We start from the raw sequence: 24,650 nt of genomic DNA on the forward strand, positions 1-24,650 counted from the left end.
TCGCCTCCACCGCTACCGACGGCTCCGGTAAGCAGCGAAAGGTGCGGGAGGGCGGCGGGAGGGGGGGTGGCACCTCTCCCGCCGCCGATAGCGGTGATCTCGCGGCGAATCCGCCGCAGAGACCACCGTTATCGTACAGCCGACCGCCGCCTGAAGAGATGGATATCTCGGTTGTGGCAGCAGCTGCTGCCGTTACCGAGATATCCCTCTTCAAAAAAAGGACGTAAATCCCCGTGAGGCGGTCCACAAGTGGTTAACTACACTTTTCAATATGACAATAATCAGCCACAAAAATAAACCTCAAAAGGTTAGAAAATTTAACTAGAGTGGCTAGTTAAGATAGGTCCTCTGTTGCTGGCCTCGAACTTCCCAGTCCCTCTTACACACTAATCTGAGTACTCCAACACACAATTTCACAGAGAAATCACTGACAGTGGCATAAGTACCCAGCTATAATCCTGTTTTAAAGAACTCAGGCACCAGACCATTTAGTAAAACAAACTAAATATATTCATAAAATAACGTAGGTAAAAATAGACAGACATAAGTGTTGAAATGAAGAACACTTAAAATACAGGATAATTATCGGTAACTGTGCCCAGGTTTTGTCAATCAGCTTAAACTGTAAGGCCTCATGCACACGAGACGCAGTTAAACGCGCGTTCAGATGCAGTTGGACAGTTTTTTCAACTGCCCCTGAACTCATTCAATGTTATCCTATGTGTCCATGCACACAGTCTCGTTTTTTTCCGTTTTTATGCAGTTGCGTTTAGTCTCGTTTTTCCAGAAGCAAAAAAATGCGTTCAGAAACAAAAATTTCCACGTTTCAGATGCAAAACGCGGCAAAACGCGGTAAAACGCGGCAAAACGCCGCTACCGCGTTTAGCCGCGTTTGCGTTTATATGCGTTTTTAAAGGTGACCTTTTTTTTTACATTAAAAATCTCAAAAATGATTGCAAATGATGAAAAACCATTAGAAAAATATTTTAAACAATTGCAATTGCAAGTGGACAATCCACAACTTGTGGCAAGTGACATGGCAGGTGGCAAGTGACGTGGCAAGTGGACAATCCACAACTTGTGGCAAGTGACATGGCAGGTGGCAAGTGATGTGGCAAGTGGACAATCCACAACTTGTGGCAAGTGACGTGGCAGGTGAAGTGGCAAGTGACGTGGAAAGTGGACAATCCACAACTTGTGGCAGGTGACGTGGCAAGTGACCTGGCAGGTGACGCGGCAAGTGACCTGGCAGGTGACGTGGCAAGTGGAAAATCAACAACTTGTGGCAGGTGACTGGCATGTGACGTGGCAAGTGGACAATCCATAACTTGTGGCAGGTGACGTGGCAAGTGGACAATCCACTTGTGGCAGGGGACGTGGCAAGTGACGTGGCAAGTGGACAATCCACTTGTGGCAGGGGATGTGGCAAGTGACGTGGCGAGTGGACAATCCACAACTTGTGTCAGGTGACGTGGCAAGTGGACAATCCACAACTTGTGGCAGGTGATGTGGCAAGTGATGTGGCAAGTGGACAATCCACTTGTGGCAGGTGACGTGGCAGGGGACGTGGCAAGGGACGTGGCAAGTGGACAATCCACAACTTGTGGCAGGTGATGTGGCAAGTGATGTGGCAAGTGGACAATCCACTTGTGGCAGGTGACGTGGCAGGGGACGTGGCAAGGGACGTGGCAAGTGGACAATCCACAACTTGTGGCAGGTGACGTGGCAGGTGATGTGGCAAGTGATGTGGCAGGTGATGTGACAAGTGGACAATCCACATCTTGTGGCAAGTGACGTGGCAGCTGACGTGGCAAGTGACGTGGCAAGTGGACAATCCAAAACTTGTGGCAGGTGACGTGGCAAGTGACGTGGCAGGTGACGTGGCAAGTGACGTGGCAAGTGGACAATCCACATCTCGTGGCAGGTGATGTGGCAAGTGACGTGGCAAGTGGACAATCCACAACTTGTGGCAGGTGACGTGGCAGGTGATGTGGCAAGTGATGTGGCAGGTGATGTGACAAGTGGACAATTCACATCTTGTGGCAAGTGAGGTGGCAGCTGACGTAGCAAGTGACGTGGCAAGTGGACAATCCAAAACTTGTGGCAGGTGACGTGGCAAGTGACGTGACAGGTGACGTGGCAAGTGGACAATCCACAGCTTGTGGCAGGTGATGTGGCAAGTGGACAATCCCCAACTTGTGGCAAGTGACGTGGCAAGTGACGTGGCAAGTGGACAATCCAAAACTTGTGGCAGGTGACGTGGCAAGTGACGTGGCAGGTGATGTGGCAAGTCACGTGGCAAGTGGACAATCCACAACTTGTGGCAAGTGACGTGGCAGGTGATGTGGCAAGTGACGTGGCAAGTAGACAATCCACAACTTGTGGCAGGTGATGTGGCAAGTGACGTGGCAGGTGATGTGGCAAGTCACGTGGCAAGTGGACAATCCACAACTTGTGGCAGGTGATGTGGCTGGTGACGTGGCAAGTGGACAATCCAAAACTTGTGGCAGGTGACGTGGAAAGTGGACAATCCACATCTCGTGGCAAGTGACGTGGCAGGTGATGTGGCAAGTGACGTGGCAAGTGGACAATCCACAACTTGTGGCAGGTGATGTGGCAAGTGGACAATCCCCAACTTGTGGCAAGTGACGTGGCAAGTGACGTGGCAAGTGGACAATCCAAAACTTGTGGCAGGTGACGTGGCAAGTGACGTGGCAGGTGATGTGGCAAGTGACGTGGCAAGTAGACAATCCACAACTTGTGGCAGGTGATGTGGCAAGTGACGTGGCAGGTGATGTGGCAAGTCACGTGGCAAGTGGACAATCCACAACTTGTGGCAGGTGATGTGGCTGGTGACGTGGCAAGTGGACAATCCACAACTTGTGGCAGGTGGCATGGCAGGTGACATGGAAAGTGGACAATCCACATCTTGTGGCAAGTGACGTGGCAGGTGATGTGGCAAGTGACGTGGCAAGTGGAAAATCCACAACTTGTGGCAGGTGATGTGGCAAGTGACGTGGCAGGTGATGTGGACAATCCCCAACTTGTGGCAGGTGACGTGGCAAGTGACGTGGCAAGTGGACAATCCACAACTTGTGGCAGGTGACGTGGCAAGTGGACAATCCACAACTTGTGGCAGGTGACGTGGCAAGTGACGTGGCAGGTGATGTGGCAAGTGACGTGGCAAGTAGACAATCCACAACGTGTGGCAGGTGATGTGGCAAGTGACGTGGCAGGTGATGTGGCAAGTCACGTGGCAAGTGGACAATCCACAACTTGTGGCAGGTGATGTGGCTGGTGACGTGGCAAGTGGACAATCCACAGCTTGTGGCAGGTGGCATGGCAGATGACGTGGAAAGTGGACAATCCACATCTCGTGGCAAGTGACGTGGCAGGTGATGTGGCAAGTGACGTGGCAAGTGGACAATCCACAACTTGTGGCAGGTGATGTGGCAAGTGGACAATCCCCAACTTGTGGCAAGTGACGTGGCAAGTGACGTGGCAAGTGGACAATCCAAAACTTATGGCAGGTGACGTGGCAAGTGACGTGGCAGGTGATGTGGCAAGTCACGTGGCAAGTGGACAATCCACAACTTGTGGCAGGTGACGTGGCAAGTGACGTGGCAGGTGATGTGGCAAGTGACGTGGCAAGTAGACAATCCACAACTTGTGGCAGGTGATGTGGCAAGTGACGTGGCAGGTGATGTGGCAAGTCACGTGGCAAGTGGACAATCCACAACTTGTGGCAGGTGATGTGGCTGGTGACATGGCAAGTGGACAATCCACAGCTTGTGGCAGGTGGCATGGCAGATGACGTGGAAAGTGGAAAATCCACATCTCGTGGCAAGTGACGTGGCAGGTGATGTGGCAAGTGACGTGGCAAGTGGACAATCCACAACTTGTGGCAGGTGATGTGGCAAGTGGACAATCCCCAACTTGTGGCAAGTGACGTGGCAAGTGACGTGGCAAGTGGACAATCCAAAACTTGTGGCAGGTGACGTGGCAAGAGACGTGGCAGGTGATGTGGCAAGTCACGTGGCAAGTGGACAATCCACAACTTGTGGCAGGTGACGTGGCAGTTGGACAATCCACAACTTGTGGCAGATGACATGGCAAGTGACATGGCAGGTGATGTGGCAAGTCACGTGGCAAGTGGACAATCCACAACTTGTGGCAGGTGCCGTGGCAAGTGACACGCTAAATACAAGTACACTGCAGCTCTCACAGCTGCTGCTACTCACTCTGGTCTCACAAAATTGCTGAAATAGTTAATTTTTGAGCTGGGGAGGGTCTATGATGTTAGCTTAACTAAACACTTCTAGACGCAAACGCGGTAAAACGCCGCTAAATCGCGGTAAAAATCACGGCAAAACGCGCGTTTCTAAACGCCGGTTTCAACATGTGTCCAGCAGCGTTTGCATCTGCGTCTCGTGTGCATGAAGCCTAACAGAGTCACCTAGAGCAGTGATGGCAAACCTTGGCACCCCAGATGTTTTGGAACTTCATTTCCCATGATGCTCATGCACTCTGTAGTGTAGTTGAGCATCATGGGATCTTTAGTTCCAAAACAGCTATGCTGCCTGGGGCCCTGGAGTGACTTTGCTATGTCTAAGTCTGCCTGCAAGAGTTTAGCACTCCTGGAAGGTAAACAACTATGAACAGAGAGGGAAAATCTCAAAATCAAGGCAATAATGGTGATGCAAACTGCCTTCCAGATACTCCCAGTTCAAGAAGGTAAGAACTTGAGGAAGAACTTGAACAAAGCTTAACATTAATGAAAAGAGCAAGCAACAAGTGCAGGGAGGGGTTAAGTGGACCTGAGCTAATATGGTAATCCAGAACAGGTGATGTGGCACTGCTCTGTGATATGCTGCATGAGTGCAGTAGTATCTAAAGAACCAGATGGCAAACGGTTTTATTTAACTGTTTAGAGTCTTGCTTTGTTTTGTGATGCAGAGTGTTTGGTGGGTTGGCACTAATCCTGCACTTCAGCTGTGGGTACGGACGGTGGGGGCGCCCCCCATAGATCGGTGGCTTAACTCCATATGTAAATGCAGATGAAGACCAGCAAACCCGCTCTGTGTGGCCGATGATGCTGCTGCTCCAGCCACACTGGAAGGTGAAGGCCTATAGACTCAGAACTCTAGCCTGCACATCTGTTTCCTTCCTAAGTCTGGCGCCAAGTTCCCTTCTCTAACTGGCTCTTGGGTGAGAGGAGCAGACTGACAGAGGGTTCTTACTCCTTGGAATCTTGGGTGCAGAAGTCATGAATTCTTACCACTTCTAAGCCTGGGTTCACACTGTAGCAATGGGGGAACCAGCACAATTCCAGCACCAGTTCCTGCATCACATCTCTCCCACAGGCAGTTCACATTGTCCTCTGTGAACCGCTGTGGGTATTAATACAATGGTATTGACACCCACAGATCCGTTCACAGATCGCAGTGCGAACTGTGGATTCGGACATGGGTGTGAGCATCCATGAAGTGTGAACATCCATGCAATCCGATTCCAGTGCAGGGGGGGGGGGGGGCACCTGCAACTTTTTTTTTTGTGCGAATCCAATGTGAGTTCAGCCACACAACTGTATGGCTGAACTTGCATTGCACAGACATTGCATGCGATCGGCACTGCAGTGTGGGGGCGAATCACATGCAATGTCTGTGTTCATTATAGTGTGAACCCAGGCTAAATGTGAAAGTTCCAGCTCAGGGATGATGGTTGCCAGAAGCTGGCATCCACTTGCTTACTAACAACTAGTGAATCACCCCTGCCCTGCTCATTCAGCTGTCAGTCAGGGATATATACATATCATGGTAACTAAGAAATTTGTACTAGGAGATTTGGGGTTCAGGAACACTACAATGTAATGTCATGTACCTAGATATGTGGTTTAGCAAAACCATTTTAAACATTGGAGTGACAAACATCATGGCATTTATTTCTTTTTGGACAGGCAATAAAGAAATACAGTATGATTTTCAACTTTGCACTGCCCCAAGTTCCACACTGTAAGTTGGCCATATTCATTCAGATATTACTCCTAATCTGTTGCAAAATGCTGTAACTGCGTTTGAAGCGTTTGCCACACTCTTTCAGGAAACTCATTTGTCAATACGCGTACCCATTATACTATTTAATAGATATATTAAGCACAAATCACATCTTAGACCTGAATACAGACTAAATGATGGAGATGTCACCTTGTAAAACATGCGATCTGCAAAGCGGAGCATCTCCGCGAAAGCATTCAGCCAACAGTGCAAGAATGCGAAGAATGACAGCAGTAGCACAAAGGTACCTGTAAAAACACAAAAACAACACTATATTATAGAAAAGAATAAACATTTTGATAAATCTAACCTATTTAGATCAAAAAAAAAAAAAGAAAGAAAAAAACAGAACAGAAGGGAACGAGATACTTAAAATTCTGCCAACCTCCAACTTTTAATCAGATAGCACTGTGTGCTCAGTGGCAGTACTCTTGGCGCTGCCAAATCATTGCAAAAAGAAGGCATAGTTACAGAATAAAGCAAGACATCTTCATTCCTTGCCAGTAGGCCACATCATGGCCATATGGGCTGTCACAAGGGTTTCCACCCCCACTAATATTCACTTGATTCAAGGCACTGAACAATTGGAAGGGAGTAAAGATTCTTCTCACCTGGTAGTGTAGCATGGAAGATGGATAACACCAAAGTCTTTACACTGAATGGCTGTTTGCTCATGTTGGTAAACACTGGAATACACAGGGTGACAAAGACGTAGTATCCAAAAAACAGGCAGCCTAGGAACTGTCAATGGCATAAAAACATTATTAGATAAATATACCAAAACTTAACTGTAGGTAAAAATCCTAACAGTATAAAACACACATTTGTAACAGTTCCAGATACTGTCCTGGTATAGAAACTTGGGAAGAGACATTTTTTGCTGAATGGCAATTTAAATTTCGAAAATTTGGCAACTTCAAGTTTTTGGGTAGATGGTGTTTAACCTGCAGGCTCTTCTGATTAAAACGTACGGTTGTGGCATATCAGTTTTGCGGCATTGCCCAGGCCAAATAAAGTGTTTTGAAGTATTCCTATCCCTTGACATTTTCCACATTTTGTCATGTTACAACCAGAAACGTAAATGTATTTATTGGGATTTTATGTGATAGACCAACACAAAGTGGCACATAATTGTGAGGTGGAAGGAAAATGATAAATAGTTTTTAAATTTCTTTACAAATATGTGAAAAGTGTGGTGTGCAATTGTTTTCAGCCCCCTGAGTCAAAACTTTGTAGAACCACGTTTGTCGCTGTAATTACAGTTGCAAGTCTTTTTGGGTACTTTGTACAGCTAGAGAGTGAAATTTTTGCCCATTTTTCTTTGCAAAATAGCTCAAGCTCTGTCAGATTGGATGGAGAGCATCTGAACAGAAATTTTCAGCTCAATGCTTTTCTTCAACAGCTTCCCTGCTGAAGAAAAGCATCTCCACAACATGATGCTGCCACCACCATGTTTCACATTGGGAATGGCCTGTTCAGTGTGATGCAAATGCTGGTGCAGTGTTTGTTTAGTTGGCCTAAAAGAGTTTTGCTTTTTGACCAGAGCACCTTCTTCCATATGTTTACTGTCTCACCCACATGGCTTCTCGCAGACTGCAAATACGGTAGAACTTCTTCTGGCTTTCTTTCAACAATGGCTTTCCTCTTGACACTCTTCCATAAAGGTCAGATTTGTGGAGTGCATGACTAATAGTTGTCCTGTGGACAGACTCTTGGCTGCCTCTCTGATTAATGCTCTCCTTGCCCAGCCTGTCAGTTTAGGCGGACGGCCATGTCTTGGTAGGTTTGCAGTTGTCCTATTCTCTTTCCATTTTTGAATGATGGATTGAACAGTGCTCTGTGAGATGTTCAAAGCTTGGGATATTTTTGTATAACCTAACCCTGCTTTAAACGTCTCCACAACTTTATCCCTGACATGTCTGGTGTGTTCCTTTGCCTTCAAGATGCTGTTTGTTCACTAAGGTTCTGTAACAAACCTCAGAGGGCTCAACAGAACAGCTACATTTATAGTAATAATACATTACACACAGGTGGCCTCTATTTGCTAATTAGGGGACTTCTGAAGGCAATTGGTTTCACCATATTTTAGTTAGGGGTATCATCTCAGAATCAACTGATGTCAAAAGCAATCTGTATTTGCGGCCCAATGGCCATCAACCTGGCTGTTAAAGTGCACCTGTGCCCACACTATGGGCATTAAAGCATTAACATATTCTTAGCAAGCATCAAAAGAACTTGGCCAGTACACAAGACCTGAATATAGTACATGGAAGGAGCGTACGATTTTCGGATCGTGAGTACACTACTTTCGACAGCCGATCACGACCGCTCATCCGATCTTATTCGATCGGGCATTCACGAATATTTTCCTCGTACGATTCCAGATCGTACAATTTTCGGTTAGTCAGTATAGTTGTCGTCCGAAAATTCAATACAAATACATTACAACACATGACATCACTTCCGATTTTATTTTCTGTCGTACGAGAATTTTCGCGACTTTATTTAGCTATTCAATTTCTACTTGCGACTATTAAGCGGAACGGTCATACGTTTGGTCGTACGATATTCGGATTGTGTGTACAGGCCATAAAACAAGCAATCCTTGACTCCTCTAGCTGCTTATACACTAATAATTTATTCTAAAAATTTATGACAAAGAGCCCATTCATACCAGATGCAGTCGGGCTACTCTGGTAGTTATTTCCAGCGCACCCAGTGCAAAATGTCTTACTTTTTATTGTGTCGGTTTACACCCCATTGCTGTGAAGTATGCTGAAAAAGGCTCTGCATGCAGTACCTTTCTTCAGCACAGTGGGTTACAATACAAACCACAGCATCACAAAACTGCCACGGGGAAAAGAACTCTGATATGTCAGTCATTATAGTTCAATAAAATTCAGTAAAAAAAAAAAAAAAGAAAAAAGAAAAGGAAGCAAAGTACAATGTGCTTGGATTGGTGCATCAGCCCTTTGTCTCACAGCGCACACCAGCAGCTGTGTATTCAGCATGGCTCACTGGTCAACGGGCCCTACAAGTTGGTTTCCCACAGTTTAGAAACACTTTCTATGGGTTTATTTACAGAGCTTACAGGATGCCCAGTTTGTTTTATTCTGAATTAAAATTCGGACAAATTTTTCATTATTACAATAGTAACGAATTTAAATGAATCTGAAATAACGAATAAAAGTTTCAGATGAAAGTTTTTAAACCGAATTTGAAATTCCAAAGAGAATAAAATATAATAGAAAATAATACAATAGAGTTTTAGTAGAGTAAAACAGAACAGAATACAAAATAAAAGAATAGAAAAAAGGGGATAGAATAGAAAATAAAAGAACAGACTAAAATAAAATACAATAGAAAATAAAGGCATTGAATAAAAAATAAAAAAATATATAAAGAATATAACCATCTTCTTAAAGGAGTTCTTCCCGGTGGTTTTGTTATCCTGACTGGGAGTCATATGACCTCCAGTAGGATAACCCCTTAGCGTGCGCCCGCGGGGGGGCGGCGCGTGTCCCCGATCACAGTCAACAGCCAATAAAATTGGCTGTTCACCACGTGACCGACTGTGTCCAATTACAGCCGGTCATAAATAGAAACACTACAGCTGTTTCCAGGGATCTCTCCTTCGTTCTCCTCACACACCGATCGTGTGAGGAGAGAGGAGAGATCCAAGATCTGTGAGTGAAACATTTACTGTTTTTACTGTCTGCAGAACACACCCCCGCCCAATAAAGAGAACCTGTCACACAGCCCATCTGTATCTGTCACAGCCCATATGTCACACAGCCCATCTGGATCTGTCACAGCCCATGTGTCACACAGGCCACTATAAGTACTGCCATCAGTACCATCTTGATCTGTCACAGCGCCTGCCATCTGTACCGCCATCACTACTGCCATACAGGCCCATCATAAATACCATCACACAGGCCCGCCATCATTAACCTGTCAGTACTGCAATCAGTACCATCACACAGGCCTGCCAATCAGTACCGCCATCATGTCTCAAAGGGTTTGCACATCTGAGGAGGCATATGCCATCCTTAACCTGTTGGATGATGAGAGCAGTGGAGAGCTCCCATCATCCGATGATGGTTCGGAATACGAGCCAGTAGAGGGTAGTGGAGTCCAAGTCAGAGGAGGAAACCATCCCTCCTAAAAGAATAAGGAGATCAGGACCAAGATCTGAAGATCTGCCTACCACCAGCAGCACCAGACCCCAGGAAGAGGAGCCCAGTAACAGTACTGGAAGTACACGCCCAATCCGAAGAATCCAGGCCCAGTCCTACCTTCCTAATGCCCTGGCAAACCCCGTATGGTTGCCTGCCAACTCAGGATCTGCTATAATCCCCCCATTCACCGCACAGCATGGTGTGCAGCCCAACACTACAGATTTTTCACAATTGGATTCTTTTTATTTATTTTTCCCACAAGATTTGTTGAAGAAAATGGTGGACCAAACCAATCTGTATGCAGAGTAATTTATTGCTGCCAACCCCAATTCATCCTAGGCCGTATGTTCCAGTGGCAATGTCTCACACTGGACGAATTTAAAAATAGTTTTTGGGCCTTACATTCAATATGGGGCTTACAAAGAAGAACGAACTCCATGCCTACCGGTCCACCAACCACATGCTGATACTGTATATTCTGCTGTCATGTCCAGGACATGCTACGACATGATTATGCGTTTTCAACACTTTAACGATAATTCACAGTGCCCTCCCCAAGATCATCCCAACCCTGACAAATTATACAAGATACACCCCCTAATAATTAAATTTTCCCAGCGATTTGCTGAAGTTTTTATCCCAGACCAAAACATTTGTGTGGACGAATCCCTTATACACTTAACTGGCCGACTGCACCTCAAGCAGTATATCCCCAAGTAAGAGAGCCAGGTATAGGTTAAAATTGAATAAATTGTGTGATCGAGCCACTGGATATGTGTATACCTTCCGGATTTATGAAGGCAAAGACTCCCAGCTCCAGCCCTGTAAGTGCTCCACATATATTGGAACCAGTGGGAAAATTGTCTGGGAGCTGGCATACCCCCTGTTCAAAAAAGGATACCATTTATATGTGGACATTATACCAGCCTGCCCCTTTTTTGCCACCTTTACCGTAAACAAGCCCTGGCCTGTGGTATCTTAACCACTTACAAACCGTCTGCCGCAGGTTTAGAACAGCTGTTTGAAGGAGGATATCATTGTTGTGGCAGCAGCTAGCTGCCATAACCCTGGTATCCTCATTTTCAGCGGGTGGTCCACTAGGAGATAAAAGTGGTCTCTGCGGCGGATTCGCTGCAAGATCACTTTTATCGGTGGCAGTAGAGGGCCCCCCTTCCAGCGCTTACCGGAGCTGTCAGCAGTGGCAGAGGTGATCGCATCTTGTCACTTGCTGTGCATGGAGACGAGTGAGGGGAAGATGGCCCCCACCCATCTCCATGACACTGCAGGGCAGAAGCAACATCAAAACTTCACTTCTGCCCACAGCTCTTAAAGGCCAATTTTTATTTTTATTTTTTTTAAATGACAACTTTTTTTATTGCATTTTAGTGTAAATATGAGATCTGAGGTCTTTTTGACCCCAGATCTCATATTTAAGAGGTCCTGTCATGCTTTTTTCTATTACAAGGGATGTTTACATTCCTTGTAATGCCGCGTACACATTACCAGACTTTCCGGCAGACTAGGTCCGACAGGATCAGTCTTTCAGACATTGTGATCGTGTGAGAGATAATCTGATAGAACATGTTTCAAATCTGTCCAACGGACTCAATTCCTATCGGGGAAACCATTCATCTGTATGCTGGTCTGACGGACCAAATACAACGTAAGGGCAGCTATTGGCTACTGGCTATTGAACTTCCTTTTTCGGTCCCGTCTTACGTCATCACGTTCAAAACAAACGGACTTTTGAATGGACCTAATCCGTTCATGTGTGGGCTAGTCCGTTCGACCACACTCTGCGCTCCTGGGCCCAGGCAAAGCTCCTCTCCCAAGCTCAAGGTGGGAGGGGCACCACAAGCCAACGGGAATGGTGGGCAGGACTACACACATTGCCAGCTCCCATTGTGCTGCCTGTTGATAGATCTGTCAGCCTTCAGCCTGAGCCCGATAGACTTGCCTGGCAGTGTACCACAACATGCATGCGGGTAGGCCTAATGATCTATCACACTTGCTGCAGCAGCATTAATACACTCTGTGTGCCACTGACTGAAGTGCTGCCTGCCGCAGGTGCCATGTGCGGCTGCAGAGCAGGGACACCATGCATTTCATTTTGGCCCTGGGGGGGTTTGAACACCCCTGACTCCCCCCTCATCCACACCCCTGAAAAAAAACAATAGAATAGAATGGAATGGAATAGAAACAATATAACCATCTTCCAAATTTAGAATTTCGAATAGAATACATTTCATTTGAATTAGAATGGAAATAGAAAAAAAATTATAAATTTCAATTAAAAAAATACTAAACCAATATCCGAAAACAAATTAAAATCATTTAACTAAACAAATTTATGTAAATGATGAATCAAAACAAAACTATTTTTTTTTTATTCTGCATGTCTGCTCTCCACAGAAAAAAGCTGGGTCTTCAGTACCTCTGTTGAAGAATAATTTCTCCTAAATGCCTATAGCTACAGAGGAAAATAAAGACTTGCATTAAAAGGAGAAGTTCACGTTTGGAACATGTGACACCTGGATTTAGTTCTTACAGCTTTGAAACTGACAGCCTTTAGAGAGGTAAAGGCAGAGAACTGAAGAAAAAGAAAGAACCATAGCTGAGTAGGAACGCAGTCAGCAAAGGGGAGGCATGACAGGGTGATAAGGGTATACAAGAAGGAAGGGGTTCACAAAAAAGTGTAAGGTAGCTAAGATGTTACCCCATTGGTTGTGGAGGAAGGGAGATGGGGGGAGCTTAGGGATAGTAACTGCAGGTTAGGGGTGGAGTCTCAACAGTCGGTGAAGAAAGGTGTGCAAGAAAGTCTGTAGTTCCCTTTGGCAACTTTTTTCTCCCCACAAGACAACATGAGTGAGTTGGAGACTGCTGTCTCAGCTCAGGGCTGCTGCTGATATTCACAGCTCAGCGTGGGTGCAGAGCCAGGCCGTGGCTTCCCTGCAGGGGGTCCGGCAGAGTCCACCTGCAGCTGGGGCCTGTGTTGCATGCTCGGAGGTCTAGGCCTCCGGAGTGCTTTAGCCCTGGCAGGTCCCCCCCGGGCTCAGCGCCGCAATGGGAGCCTGCCGTCAGACCTTCCGGGCCCCCCTGCCAAGCGCACGCTGCCTTTGGCGGGGGCGTGCCTGGGAGGAATCCCCAGCTTAGGCGAAAGCCTGCATGGGATGGGTACTCACTGGAGTGTGGCCCCCGGCCCCATCCTCCGGATGCTGGAGCAAGCGACTGGCGTGTCTGGCGTTGCTCCGACCAGCACATCAGCCCGGCGAGGGAGAGGTACCGCTCTGTCTTCTGGTGCAGCTGGTGGCCTGGCCTACCATGAGAGGGAGGGGTGAGAGAGAGAGGGCATGCCTGCCCAGGGCAGGAGGAAGATGGTGGCGGCCACCTCCAGGCCATGGTTGGTGCCTCGGAGCAGAGGAGGTCGGCGGCTGTGAGTGGGTCGGCAGCGAAGCTGTTCTCGGTAGCAGATGGAAGGAGGGGACGGCCTGCGGCCCAGCAGTCGGCGGGGCCCACAGAGCCCGCAGACCATCGGATGTGGAAGACAGCAGCACGGAGGAAGGAGAACTGGTGGAGGATGTACCGGCCACAGCGAGTGAGGCCAGACAGGCGGCTTGGGGGATCCCAAGCCCTGCGCAGCCTGGCAAGTGTCCATCTCCTCTTCTTCCTTTCATTCCTCCTTGTTTGCCTGCTGGGGTTCAGGACTCTAGCCGGGAGGCTCTGGATAAGGCGGTACTACAAGGGTCAGAAGTGCTTGCCAGGGACATGCTGGTGGGTCTGCGGGAGCTTTTGCAAAAGTTGGAAGGGGGTTGGGTAACAAGGGGGTCTAAGGGCCCAGCACAGGGCAGAGAAGAGGCACCAGGTAAATAGGCCCTTGTGGTCCCCCCCACCCAGGTGTCAGTGGAGTCAGAGACGGGTTCGCAGCAAAGGGTAGACCAAAGGGGTGTAGAAGTCCAAGGGCAGGGACAGGGAGACGGACAAGGTGAGATTGGCGGATTCTGCAAAATGTGAGGTATATGTTTGCTTTGAGGGGCCTCTGTGGGCTCACCTCAAGCCGGAGGTACAGGAAAAATTTGGAAGGGGGAGTGTGGAAATGAAATTTTTTCATTACTCCCCTGGAGAAGTTTAACCTTGACCGGGTAAAACTGTACGATAGCAAGGAGGAGGATGAGGGAAAGTCTAGGTATCGCCTCACCCCCCGCACGTTTGCCAATTGGTTGAAAGCCTTTGAGATATTGGCGAGTGTGATTTGGCGAAAGAGAACCAGAGAGTTGTTCAGCTCGGTTTTGTTATTTAGACGCTATAGGAGAGGCGAATAGGGTCTATGGCGGAGTGGCATGGCTCTGCTACAATGAGCAGTTCCGGCAGCGGAAGTCTGTTAGGCCTGCTATTCGTTGGGACCGCAAGGATATTGGTCTCTGGATGAAACTGATGACACTGGCCAGAGGGGGGAGCCGTTTTTTTTCCTGGAGGGGCTGGAGGTACCTCTTCCTCAGGTACATCGTCCTCACGAAAAAAGGAAAAAAGGGGGTTTGTTGGCAGTTTAATGACAGCTCCTGCCGTTTCGGTGGGACCTGTAGTTTTAAAAACTAATGTTCCAGGTGTGGCGGGGTCATTCCCTCGCACGCTGCTTCTAGCCCAGAAAAGGCAGAGGGGGCGAGACGTCCAGAAAAAGGGAGGTACTAGTAGGTACTCGGATCAGGAATCAACACGGTTTCTGGGGGAGGGTTTTAAGGAAGGTTTTCTTATCCCGTGTGCACTGACAGGGGTGCCGCTCTTGTCCAGTAATTTACAGTCAGCAATCCAGTTCTTGGAGGTGGTGTCGGAGAAACTTGCGAAGGAATTTCTCTGGGTAGGATGAGCAGAAATCTTTTCTCTTCTCCATTTCCGGTCCTGTAGTGTCTCCCCTGGGGGTTGTTTCCAAAAAAGTGTCAGGCAAGTACCACTTAATACATCATCTGTCCCACCGTGAGGAGCTTCGGTCACTGATGCCATTGACACACAAGCTTGTGCAGTCACCTATACGTCGTTTGTCTGGGTACGGAGATATGGCCACAGTTCTTTGTTGGCCAAGGCGGATGTGGAGGCGGCGTTTCACCTTCTCCCGGTGTATCCGGACAGCGTGCGCCTTCTGGGTTGTCGGTAGCAAGGGTCCTATTTTGTCGATTGTTGCCTACCTATGAGGTGTTCCATTTCCTGCGTGCTGTTTGAGGCCTTTAGTTATTTGTCGAATGGGTGGTGCGGAACGCGACGGGGCTGAATTCCATCATCCACTATCTGGATGATTTTCTGTGTATCGGGCCACCAGCTTTCAACACTTATACGGTTTTGCTGGGGACGTTACAACATGTAGGGGACTGCTTTGGCATCTGTTTGGTCTTGGAAAAAACGGAGGGACCGGCCCCTGAGCTGGTTTTTCTAGGAATAACCATAGATTTCGTTGCCATAGAGTGCCGGTTGCCCAAGGACAAACTCCGAACGGAGGTGGGCGGCATGACTCGCAGGCGCAAAGTGCAGTTGAGGGAGTTGCATTCCTTGCTGGGAAAATCGAATTTTGCTTGCAAGATTATTCTTATGGGTAGAATGTTTTGCCTCCAACTTTCCCTGGCTATGGTGGGCATCAGCGCCCCTGTGACACTATATTCATTTGACTAAGGATCTACAAACCAGCCTTAAAATTTGGGATACGTTTCTAGGGGCCTACAATGGAAGATCCCGGTGGATGGGGGCCCTGTCGGTAATGCTGATTTAGCCCTGTTTACGGATGCGGCGGGATCAGTAGGATATGGGGCTTTCTTTCAGGGGCAGTGGAGTACAGGACGGTGGCTGGTAAAATGAAGTGCAGAGGGCTGGTTAAAAAATCTGTTGCTGTTGGAATTGTTTCCAATTGTGCTGGCAGTGGAAATATGGGGTGAGGCATTTAGGAATGAAAAGGTGCACTTCAGTTGTGACAACATGGGGGTGGTGACGGCCATTAATAACATCTCGGCCACCAGTGGTGTACTTGTTACGCCATTTAGTACTGCATTGTCTACAACTGAATGCTTTTACTTACGCTGTTGGCACCGGAGGTGGAGCAGCATGGGACGCCTTGTCTGTGGCGGCTTTGGACAATCGCGTTGGAATCACCGCTGGATTAATTCAGAATTCCCTGAGTGTGGCGACGTGGGAGGCATATTCACCGACATGGTGTGAATAGAATTAGTTGCTGTCGGAGGTAGGGGGGCTGGAGCTAGGGGTGGAAGTGTCTTCCTTAGTACAATATTTTGTGGAACGCAATTTTATTCAGCGGGCCTCAGCATCAGCGGGGGACCGCAAGTTGGCAAGTTACAGGGTGGTGGGGATGCCACAAAATCTTTTTTGGTCAGACAGGCGATGAAGGGATATCACAGGGGTCACCGTATCAGCGACTTCCGGCGGCCAGTTTCAGTAACAATCTTCAACTGGTGTTGGAGCGTCTGCTTTCAGTCTGTGGGCTGGCCTATGAGCAGATTATGTTCCAGGCTGCTTTTCTGATGGCCTTTTTCAGAGCCCTTATGCCACGTACACACGGTCGGACTTTGATGGCAAATGTGCGATTGTCGCTTGTTACATACATAGTTAGTCAGGTTGAAAAAAGACACAGGTCCAAGCCCAGCAGAGCATGCTCCAATTTGCTACAGCAGGGGAAAAAATTCCTTCCTTATCCCCCCCATCCCAACCCCAAGAGGCAAACGGATTTTCCCTGGATCAACTTTACCTATAAATGTTAGTACCCAGTTATATTATGTACATTTAGGAAAGTATCCAGGCCTTTCTTAAAGCAATCTACTGAGCTATCCAAAACCACCTCTGGCGGGAGCCTATTCCACATTTTCACAGCTCTTACTGTGAAGAAACCTTTCCGTATTTGGAGGTGAAATTTCTTTTCCTCTAGATGTAAAGAGTGCCCCCGCGTTCTCTATGTTGACCGTGTTCTCCCAACCCTTGCAGCCCTTTCCATCTGTGCAAGGAGCTGAGTCTCCACCTCCTCGTTAACATTGGGTGGTCTATAACAAACTCCAATGACTAACTTTGAACTACGCACATCTATATGCAGTTCCACCCATAGTGCTTCAGACTCATCATACTCTCCATCAACCAGGTCCTCTTTCACACTTGCTTTGAGCTCACATAGAGACATACCCAGCCACCTTTCCTTTTTACCCTGTCTCTCCGAAAGAGTGCATAGCCAGGTATAGTAACCAATTAAGCCCCGGCTGGCCAAAGACCAGAGCACATTTTGCGATTCGGCACTGTGTCACTTTAACTGACAATTGCGCAGTCGTGCGATGTGGCTCCCAAACAAAATTGACATCCTTTTTTTTCCCCATAAATGGAGCTTTCTTTTGGTGGTATTTGATCACCTCTGCGGTTTTTATTTTTTGCGCTATAAACAAAAATAAAGTGACAATTTTGAAAAAAAACTAATTTTTTTACTTATTACTATAATAAATATCCCCCAAAAAATATATAACTGTAGCACTAGCTCCTGACGAGCAGGCGCTATGTGTTTTTTTAAATAAAATTTTCCTAAAACCACAGGTTTTGGGGCTAATTTTCTAAATTTCTGGTTTCAGTACCAGTCCAGCTGGGTTGCACTGGGTTCTCCTTGACCGCAGGAGTTGCTGTCACCGCCGACAAGAGTAAGAACGCAGTTTAGCTGGGTGTATTGAATGCCACCGTTCTTTTGGAACCAGCCCACTGGGAGTGTTCTTCTGCTGTGCATTCTGGGAGGTGGTATTTAAAGGTACTGACATGTGCTTTGGGGGTTCCGGAGATTATTTTCTGCCTGTTCAGTTCGGGTGGTCCTCCTGACCCAGCCCTATGGTCCTCCTGGCCTGGGGTGCGGAACCATGCATTTAGAGTCTCGGGCTGGCTAGCCCGAGGCAACGCAACTGCAGGGACAGGCCTGAATGGATTTCGGGGCCTATTGATCCAAAGGTGGTCCTGTGCCGTCTCATCTGAAGGGAGAGGGCCCAGCAACTGGAAAAACTCCAGGGGAAGACTCTTCAGGAGAAGGCCTTTCACAAGGCTGGCTTCTCTGAAGGAGCCTGGAGACTTAGTTGAAGGACACTACATGGATCTACACTTATATGGTATCGCCGGATCAGCTGAGAGATACTGGTACCGTATGATAGCTCCTAAAATTTGTCTACGTCCCTCAGTAACGCTCAAGTCTGTGGCAGACTTTGTCAAATATCCTACGCTCAAGTCTGTGGCAGAGACTTTACCTAACACCCTACCAGCTGCTAGACTTAGTGAGAGGAGGTCTATCCGGGGGGTTGTAAAATCCAGTTGTGAAACGGTTGCTATTCTCTGGATTTTTCTAGAAGATTTTCCATTTTTTTGCAGACTAAAGTACCTGGTCTTACTCCTGACCCTCTACCCTAAACTGAGAGACTCTGCTTCTGTTTCAAATAAATAACCCAAAAGAATTTTCAGTGTCAGTTTTCACATTTCTTTGGGCCATCTTACATGGGAATCTCTAGACGGAAAAGCAGTCAAGAAGGTAACGGTAAGCCCAATAAAACCAACAGCTGTTTCGGGGGGTCAGTGCTAAATAAAAAAACAACTTTTTCCCTCAGTTTAGGCCGATACGTATTGTTCTACATATTTTTGGGAAAAAAAACAAAAACGCAATAAGTGTCTATTGGTTGGTTTGTGCAAAAGTTATAGCATCTACAAAATAGGGGTTCGTTTTATGGCATTTTTATTATTTATTTTTTACTAGTAATGGTGGCAATCTGCGATTTTTATTGGGACTGCGACATTATGGCGGACACGTCGGACAATTTTGACACATTTTTTGGACCATAGTCATTTTTACAGCGATCAGTTCTATAAAATTGCACCGATTACTGTAAAAATTACTGCCAGTGAATGGGTTAACCACTAGCTGGTTAGGAAGGTGTTAAGTGTGTCCTGAATGATTTTGTTAGGGGGAGGGGCTGTGTGTGACATCACTGATCATAGCTCCCGATCACAGTGATCAGTGACAGCATCACTAGGCAGAACGGGGAGATGCTTGTTTACATTAGTATCTCCCCGTACTTCCTCTCCGTGAGACGATCGTGGGTATCCCCACGACATCGAGTCCGCGAGACCCGCGATCCTACTCATGGAGCTCTCAGCAGGGGCCACGTGACCACAGAGAAGCAAATTCAAGGGGGTGTACCTGTACACCCATTTGCCCAGCCATGCCATTCTGCCGACATATAAGTACATGCGGCGGTCGGCAAGTGGTTAATAGCCTAGTCATGTGAGGATTGAAGCCAAGTTTCAGCAATACCGATTACATCATAGCTCTCCACATGCACCAGAGCTCCCAACTCCCTTATTTTTCTTGGCAGACTTCTGGCATTGTTGAACACAAACACTTTAATGCATTATTACATTTTGCTAATTTTTTGTAGTACAAATGGCACTATAGTTTCCAATGGCTGTTTGCAACATGGGAACTTTGTCACCTGCCATAACCCTCCCCCCATCTATCCCTATTCCACCCTCCATTAATATCTGACCCCTAACTGACCTGTCTGCCCAATATAATTCTAGTTCACCCTCCCCCCCTCACTCCTAGTTTAAATACTCCTCCAGCCTTCCCATAAACCTCTCCCCCAGCACAGCAGACTCCTTTCCTTTCAAGTTGAAACCGTCTTTAGCATAGAGGTTGTACCCCAATGAAAAGTCAGCCCAGTGCTCTAGAAACCCAAATCCCTCCTCCCTACACAAGGTCTTTAGCCATGCATTCAGCTCTCTAATCACCCCTTGCCTTTCCTTTGTTGTGCATGGAACAGGCAATATTTCAGAGAATATCACCTTGGAGGTCCTTCCCTTCAACTTGCAGCTTAGTTCTTTAAATTTATTCTTAAGAGCCTCCATCTTCCATGTATACTCTCCAATGTGGACCAAGACAGCTGGGTCATGCCCAGCCCCTCCCAGTAATTTATTCACCCGGTCAACCACATGCGAACCCTAGCACCAGGGAGACAGCAAGACATTCGGTTGAGCCGATCCTGGCAACAAATTATTCTATCAGTCCTTCTGATAATAGAATCCACTATTACCACCAACTGGCTAGGCCTACCTGCACTACCCTCACCACCTCTACTAGATGGGCTGCTCTCCCAGCTGTTAGGGGTAGCAGTGACATCTAGCTGCCACCTCTGTTTGCCACCTCCACATCTTCACTCATTTGGCAAATTTGTTTTGATGCACAAATACAGGACTGGCCTTCCTTTTCTGCAAGCCCCTTCCACTCCCTCTAACTACATTAACCCATCGTCCTATCTGATAATCCTGAATTGCCCCTCAATTCTCCATATCAACCCTACTGACCACCTGCTCAGTGAGCACAGGACCCCTTTCAAGGTTGTCCTTTCTGCCCAGTGTTACAACTTGCTCCTCTAGATCTCTAATGCGAGCTTCCAGAAGGGCAACCTGCTCAAATCTGTCACAGCGGTATTCATCCTGGAGCTGTTGCACCAATGTTGCATACATGTGGCACACTGTGCACTGAGCAAAACCTTCAACCCTGCTAGCACTCATGTCCCAGTTAAAATACAATTACTTAAAGGAAGTTAAAGAGGTTACTTATAGGTTAGAAGACTCCCGTATTAACTCCTGTTTTCAACTCCTGCTTATTAACTCTCCACTTTAGTTCAAAATTCCACTTATATTGTTGGAAATTCCGACCGTGTGTAGGCTCCATCGGACAGTTTCCATCGGAAGTTCAGTCGCACAAAATTTGAGATCTGGTTCTCAAATTTTCCAACAACAAAATCTGCTCACGCAAATTCCGATTGTGCGTACACAATTCTGACGTACAAAATGGCACGCATGCTCAGAATAAATTATGAGACGGAAGCGCTCTGTCTGGTAAAACTACAGTTGGTAATGGAGATAGAACATTCATCACGCTGCAAATTTTGAAATCTTTTAATGCAGTGCATTCTATTCTTGTTTATAATGCTAGAAGAATGACGTTTTGTGGCTCATATTCACACATAGTTCTTAAACGGATTTCTTTATTATTTCTCGTGATTTCATGAATATAATTTTTTTTATTTTCGGCAGATCTCCAGAAGAATTTTTTGGGGGATTTTATAGTGAATTTGGTTTTTTTGGTTGTTTTTTTTTTTTAATCAAGATCTCCTTTATTTTTTTTATTTTTGTTTTGTGATCTCCCTAATTTTTTTGTGGGTTTTGTGTGTTACCACAACTCCATTATTAACTTGTATTTTTTAACCTCAAGGAGGTTGTTTGGTGTTGGTGTCCCTTGTTAAATTGACTTTGCATTTTAGAAATGTACCTGCTGACTCACAAACAAACTGTCCTTTTTGAAGTAAAACACATAGACAAGTATTTGTGAAAAATAAATATATTTTTATTATGGGTACTAACAAAATAAAGAGGAAGGCAACGCTGGAGAAACTGCTGAAATTGGCAAAGCCTTTGTACCCCAGGACACACATCAATTATTTACGGGCAAAATTGGTGGCCTGAGGAGTCCATATAAAGGAGTACAATCTGGTCCAGAAGTCCAAGAGATCAGGAACAGCAGCAGATGACATATATGTCCCCAGGCTGTGGTCATACAAGAGCCTGTGTCTTTTGTCAGATCAGACTGAACCCAGGCAATCACTTTCTTTTCTTCCTCGCACTCTTCCTTCCAGGCTTACATCCAGGCTGTGGTTGTGGTGTTGAAGGTGTGACAGAAGGAGGAGGAGAAGCAGGATGGTCCAACTCACACAGGTGGGTTTTGTTGGTGATTTCGCCCCTCAAACCTGTATTTAGTGTGAGGTACATGATTTCCTCACACAAGAGGCTTCGTTTTATTTTTCTGTTCATCAATCACACATAATTTTCAGTTCATGACTGTTGCAAATTGAATGTTAACAAATAGAAAAGACTATCATTCTGACCCCAGCATTTTTTATTCTTGTCACAATCATTTTTGGCCACTATTGTCTATTGCTATGTAAAACACTTTATTAAATCAGCAATTAGTGATCTATAACAACATCTAGTTACCATCATACATTTTTTGACAAGAAATATGTTGAGCAATGCTATACCTGGCACAATCTGGGCTCCTCCACTTCTTCCTGGCTGGAAGGCCCAGGTTGGGCATAGGAAGCCTCAACTGAGGTGGAAGGAAGGGTGGAAGGAAGAGTGGAGAGTGATGGCCTGACTTCAGTCTGGTCTGACAGAAAATGCAGTCTCTCATAGTACCACAGCCTGGGTACATAAATGTCATCGGCTGCTGCTCCTGATCTCTGGGAATCCTGGACCTTCTTGCATTCCCTAATAATGTTCTCCTCAGGCCACCAATTTTTGCTGTTAAATAGGTGAGGTTTGCCGTGGGGACGTGTGGCTACACTAACTCCAGCAGTTTCTCCAGCGCTGCCTGCCTCTTTATTTTATTATATTGTGGATGTTTCACCTGCCACAAACAGGGCAGCTCCTTGTACTTGTCTATGAAGATTGGGAGAAAGCTGTAGTCTTTGAACCAATACATTTTCTCTGCAAGACACAACACAAGACAAACCCCAATGTCAGGCTAAACTCTACTAATCTTGACCCGGAGACGCAGCAGGTGCATGACAATCTCAGCAACGAGGACGACAAAAGCCCAGGGCCATGAACGTCCCGATCCAGGAGGAGATTTAAGGCCTCAAATATGTTCTTTGTAGAGATGGGGGACATCTTGAAGAGGGCAGACTATGATGGGAAGTATGGACCTTACCCAAACCCAAAGAAAGTCAGAAAGGCCAAGATCATGATTAAAGTTGTGAAGAGTCTGCAGAAGAATTTTGGGGTACGGCAATCCAAGGATCAACTGAGGAAACGATGGTCAGGCCTCAAATTGAGGGAGCACGATCAGTACAGAAGAATCAAGAGAGTGCTTCTAAAAAGTAAGTAGTTTTCCTGTGTTATTATTATTACTACTTGCATACTGGTCCATGTGCTTTTCTTTACTATTGTACAGTTTAAAATGGCAACTTTCATGGTCATGGGCACATTAATCGGTCATAGGAAACATTGTTCGTTCTCCCACTAAAATATAATGTTTTGGGCAGATGCAAGTTAACTACATTTGTTGATGCCTATTTGTATTAAAAGAAGTTAGTTGTCTTGATGGGTTTGTAACTAAAATGAAATGCAAACATGATTCAGTGAGAGGACACTCAGCAGCTATTTACACATCTGGATGTAGGAGCACTAGTGTGGGACACCAGAACAAACTTTTTAGTGTGTCCCACACAGGTGCTCCAGTGGATACTAGGGGTGTCTCCAGGTGTGAAACTTATCCAAAAAAGGGAAGTTTTCCAGCATTGGAAAGGAGATAAAATGTCTTCAGCTTGGAACTCTGCCAAAACACACAATTGTACGACACTTCCAAGCAATGTTTCATATTCCTATTTCTGGCCTAAAATATCTGTGTGCCAAGTATACCCTTTTTTCACATAGGGGAGAACAGACTCAGGATGTCCGAGGACACCAGAGACCCACAACCTCCTAAAGAAGGTGAAGTCACCAAAACACAAGCAGAGGATGAGTCGGGAGACGTTTTGGAAGTGGGCGAAACTGTCACCACAACAGGTGTGTCTGAGGCCACAGCTTCAGTTAATAGATGGATGCCTGCATATTTTTAATACATGGTATGTTTTTTTTTTCTTTTAAGGTGATGTGGATGTTGTGGAAGAAGAATGTAATTTCACAAAGGAAAGTGCCCAGATCCTCATCGGGGAGATAATGGTGTGCAATTGCGATTTAGAAAATCTAAACCAAAACATCAATAATGTTCAACAAAAAATGAATATCATTGATGTTTTAGGGAGAATCTAAAACCCAAAAAAGTAACCCTTTATTGTGTATTTTTGCTTTTAAAAAATAGTTTTAAAGTATTTTAAATGCCAAATTTAGATGAAGATGCACACAGTGTGTCAACATGTGCTGTCATCAGGGTATATCAATGTACGCATTTTGTGGATGCAACCCCTTCCTCCCAACTCAATTAGGTGAGAGGAAGGGTTTGCGCCCCCAAAACACATTCATTGCTCCCCCCTGATGGGAACTAGCACATGTTGCAGGCATCATTTTGTGTGCATCTTCAAAATTTGGCTTTTACAGGGGTGACATCACCCCATTTGATGAAGGCAATATCAACACAGTTTTGACATACTAATGTCTGATATTGAAAATATTTCTACTCAACAATGTGTTGCTTCTTCTTTCAATGCTCAAAATAAGTTTTTGAAGTAAAAGCTGGTGTTTATAGTGACAATGGGGGTTATTTACTAAAGGCAAATCCACTTTGTGCTACAAGTGCGCTTTCAGTATAGTTTCAAGTGCACTTTTGCAGTACACTTGTAGTGCAGAGTGGATTTGC

General features: G+C 46.2%; 1 protein-coding gene across 4 annotated transcripts in view; it reads right to left on the minus strand.

The window, feature by feature from the left end:
- LOC143983798 (sterol O-acyltransferase 2-like) overlaps positions 1-24,650 on the minus strand; it is a 247,135-nt gene that overhangs the window by 57,734 nt on the left and 164,751 nt on the right. For all 4 annotated transcript variants that reach the window (XM_077483889.1, XM_077483888.1, XM_077483891.1 and 1 more), the window contains 2 exons: positions 6,665-6,794; positions 6,204-6,301 (listed from right to left, as the gene is read on the minus strand). In XM_077483889.1, coding sequence (XP_077340015.1) covers positions 6,204-6,301; positions 6,665-6,794 — 228 coding nt within the window. The remainder of the gene's footprint in view (positions 1-6,203; positions 6,302-6,664; positions 6,795-24,650) is intronic.

This window comes from Lithobates pipiens, unplaced genomic scaffold (assembly GCF_037356315.1).
Source record: "Lithobates pipiens isolate NorthernLeopardFrog02 unplaced genomic scaffold, aLitPip1_a1.2 Scaffold_16, whole genome shotgun sequence".
Classification (NCBI taxonomy): Eukaryota; Metazoa; Chordata; class Amphibia; order Anura; family Ranidae; genus Lithobates; species Lithobates pipiens.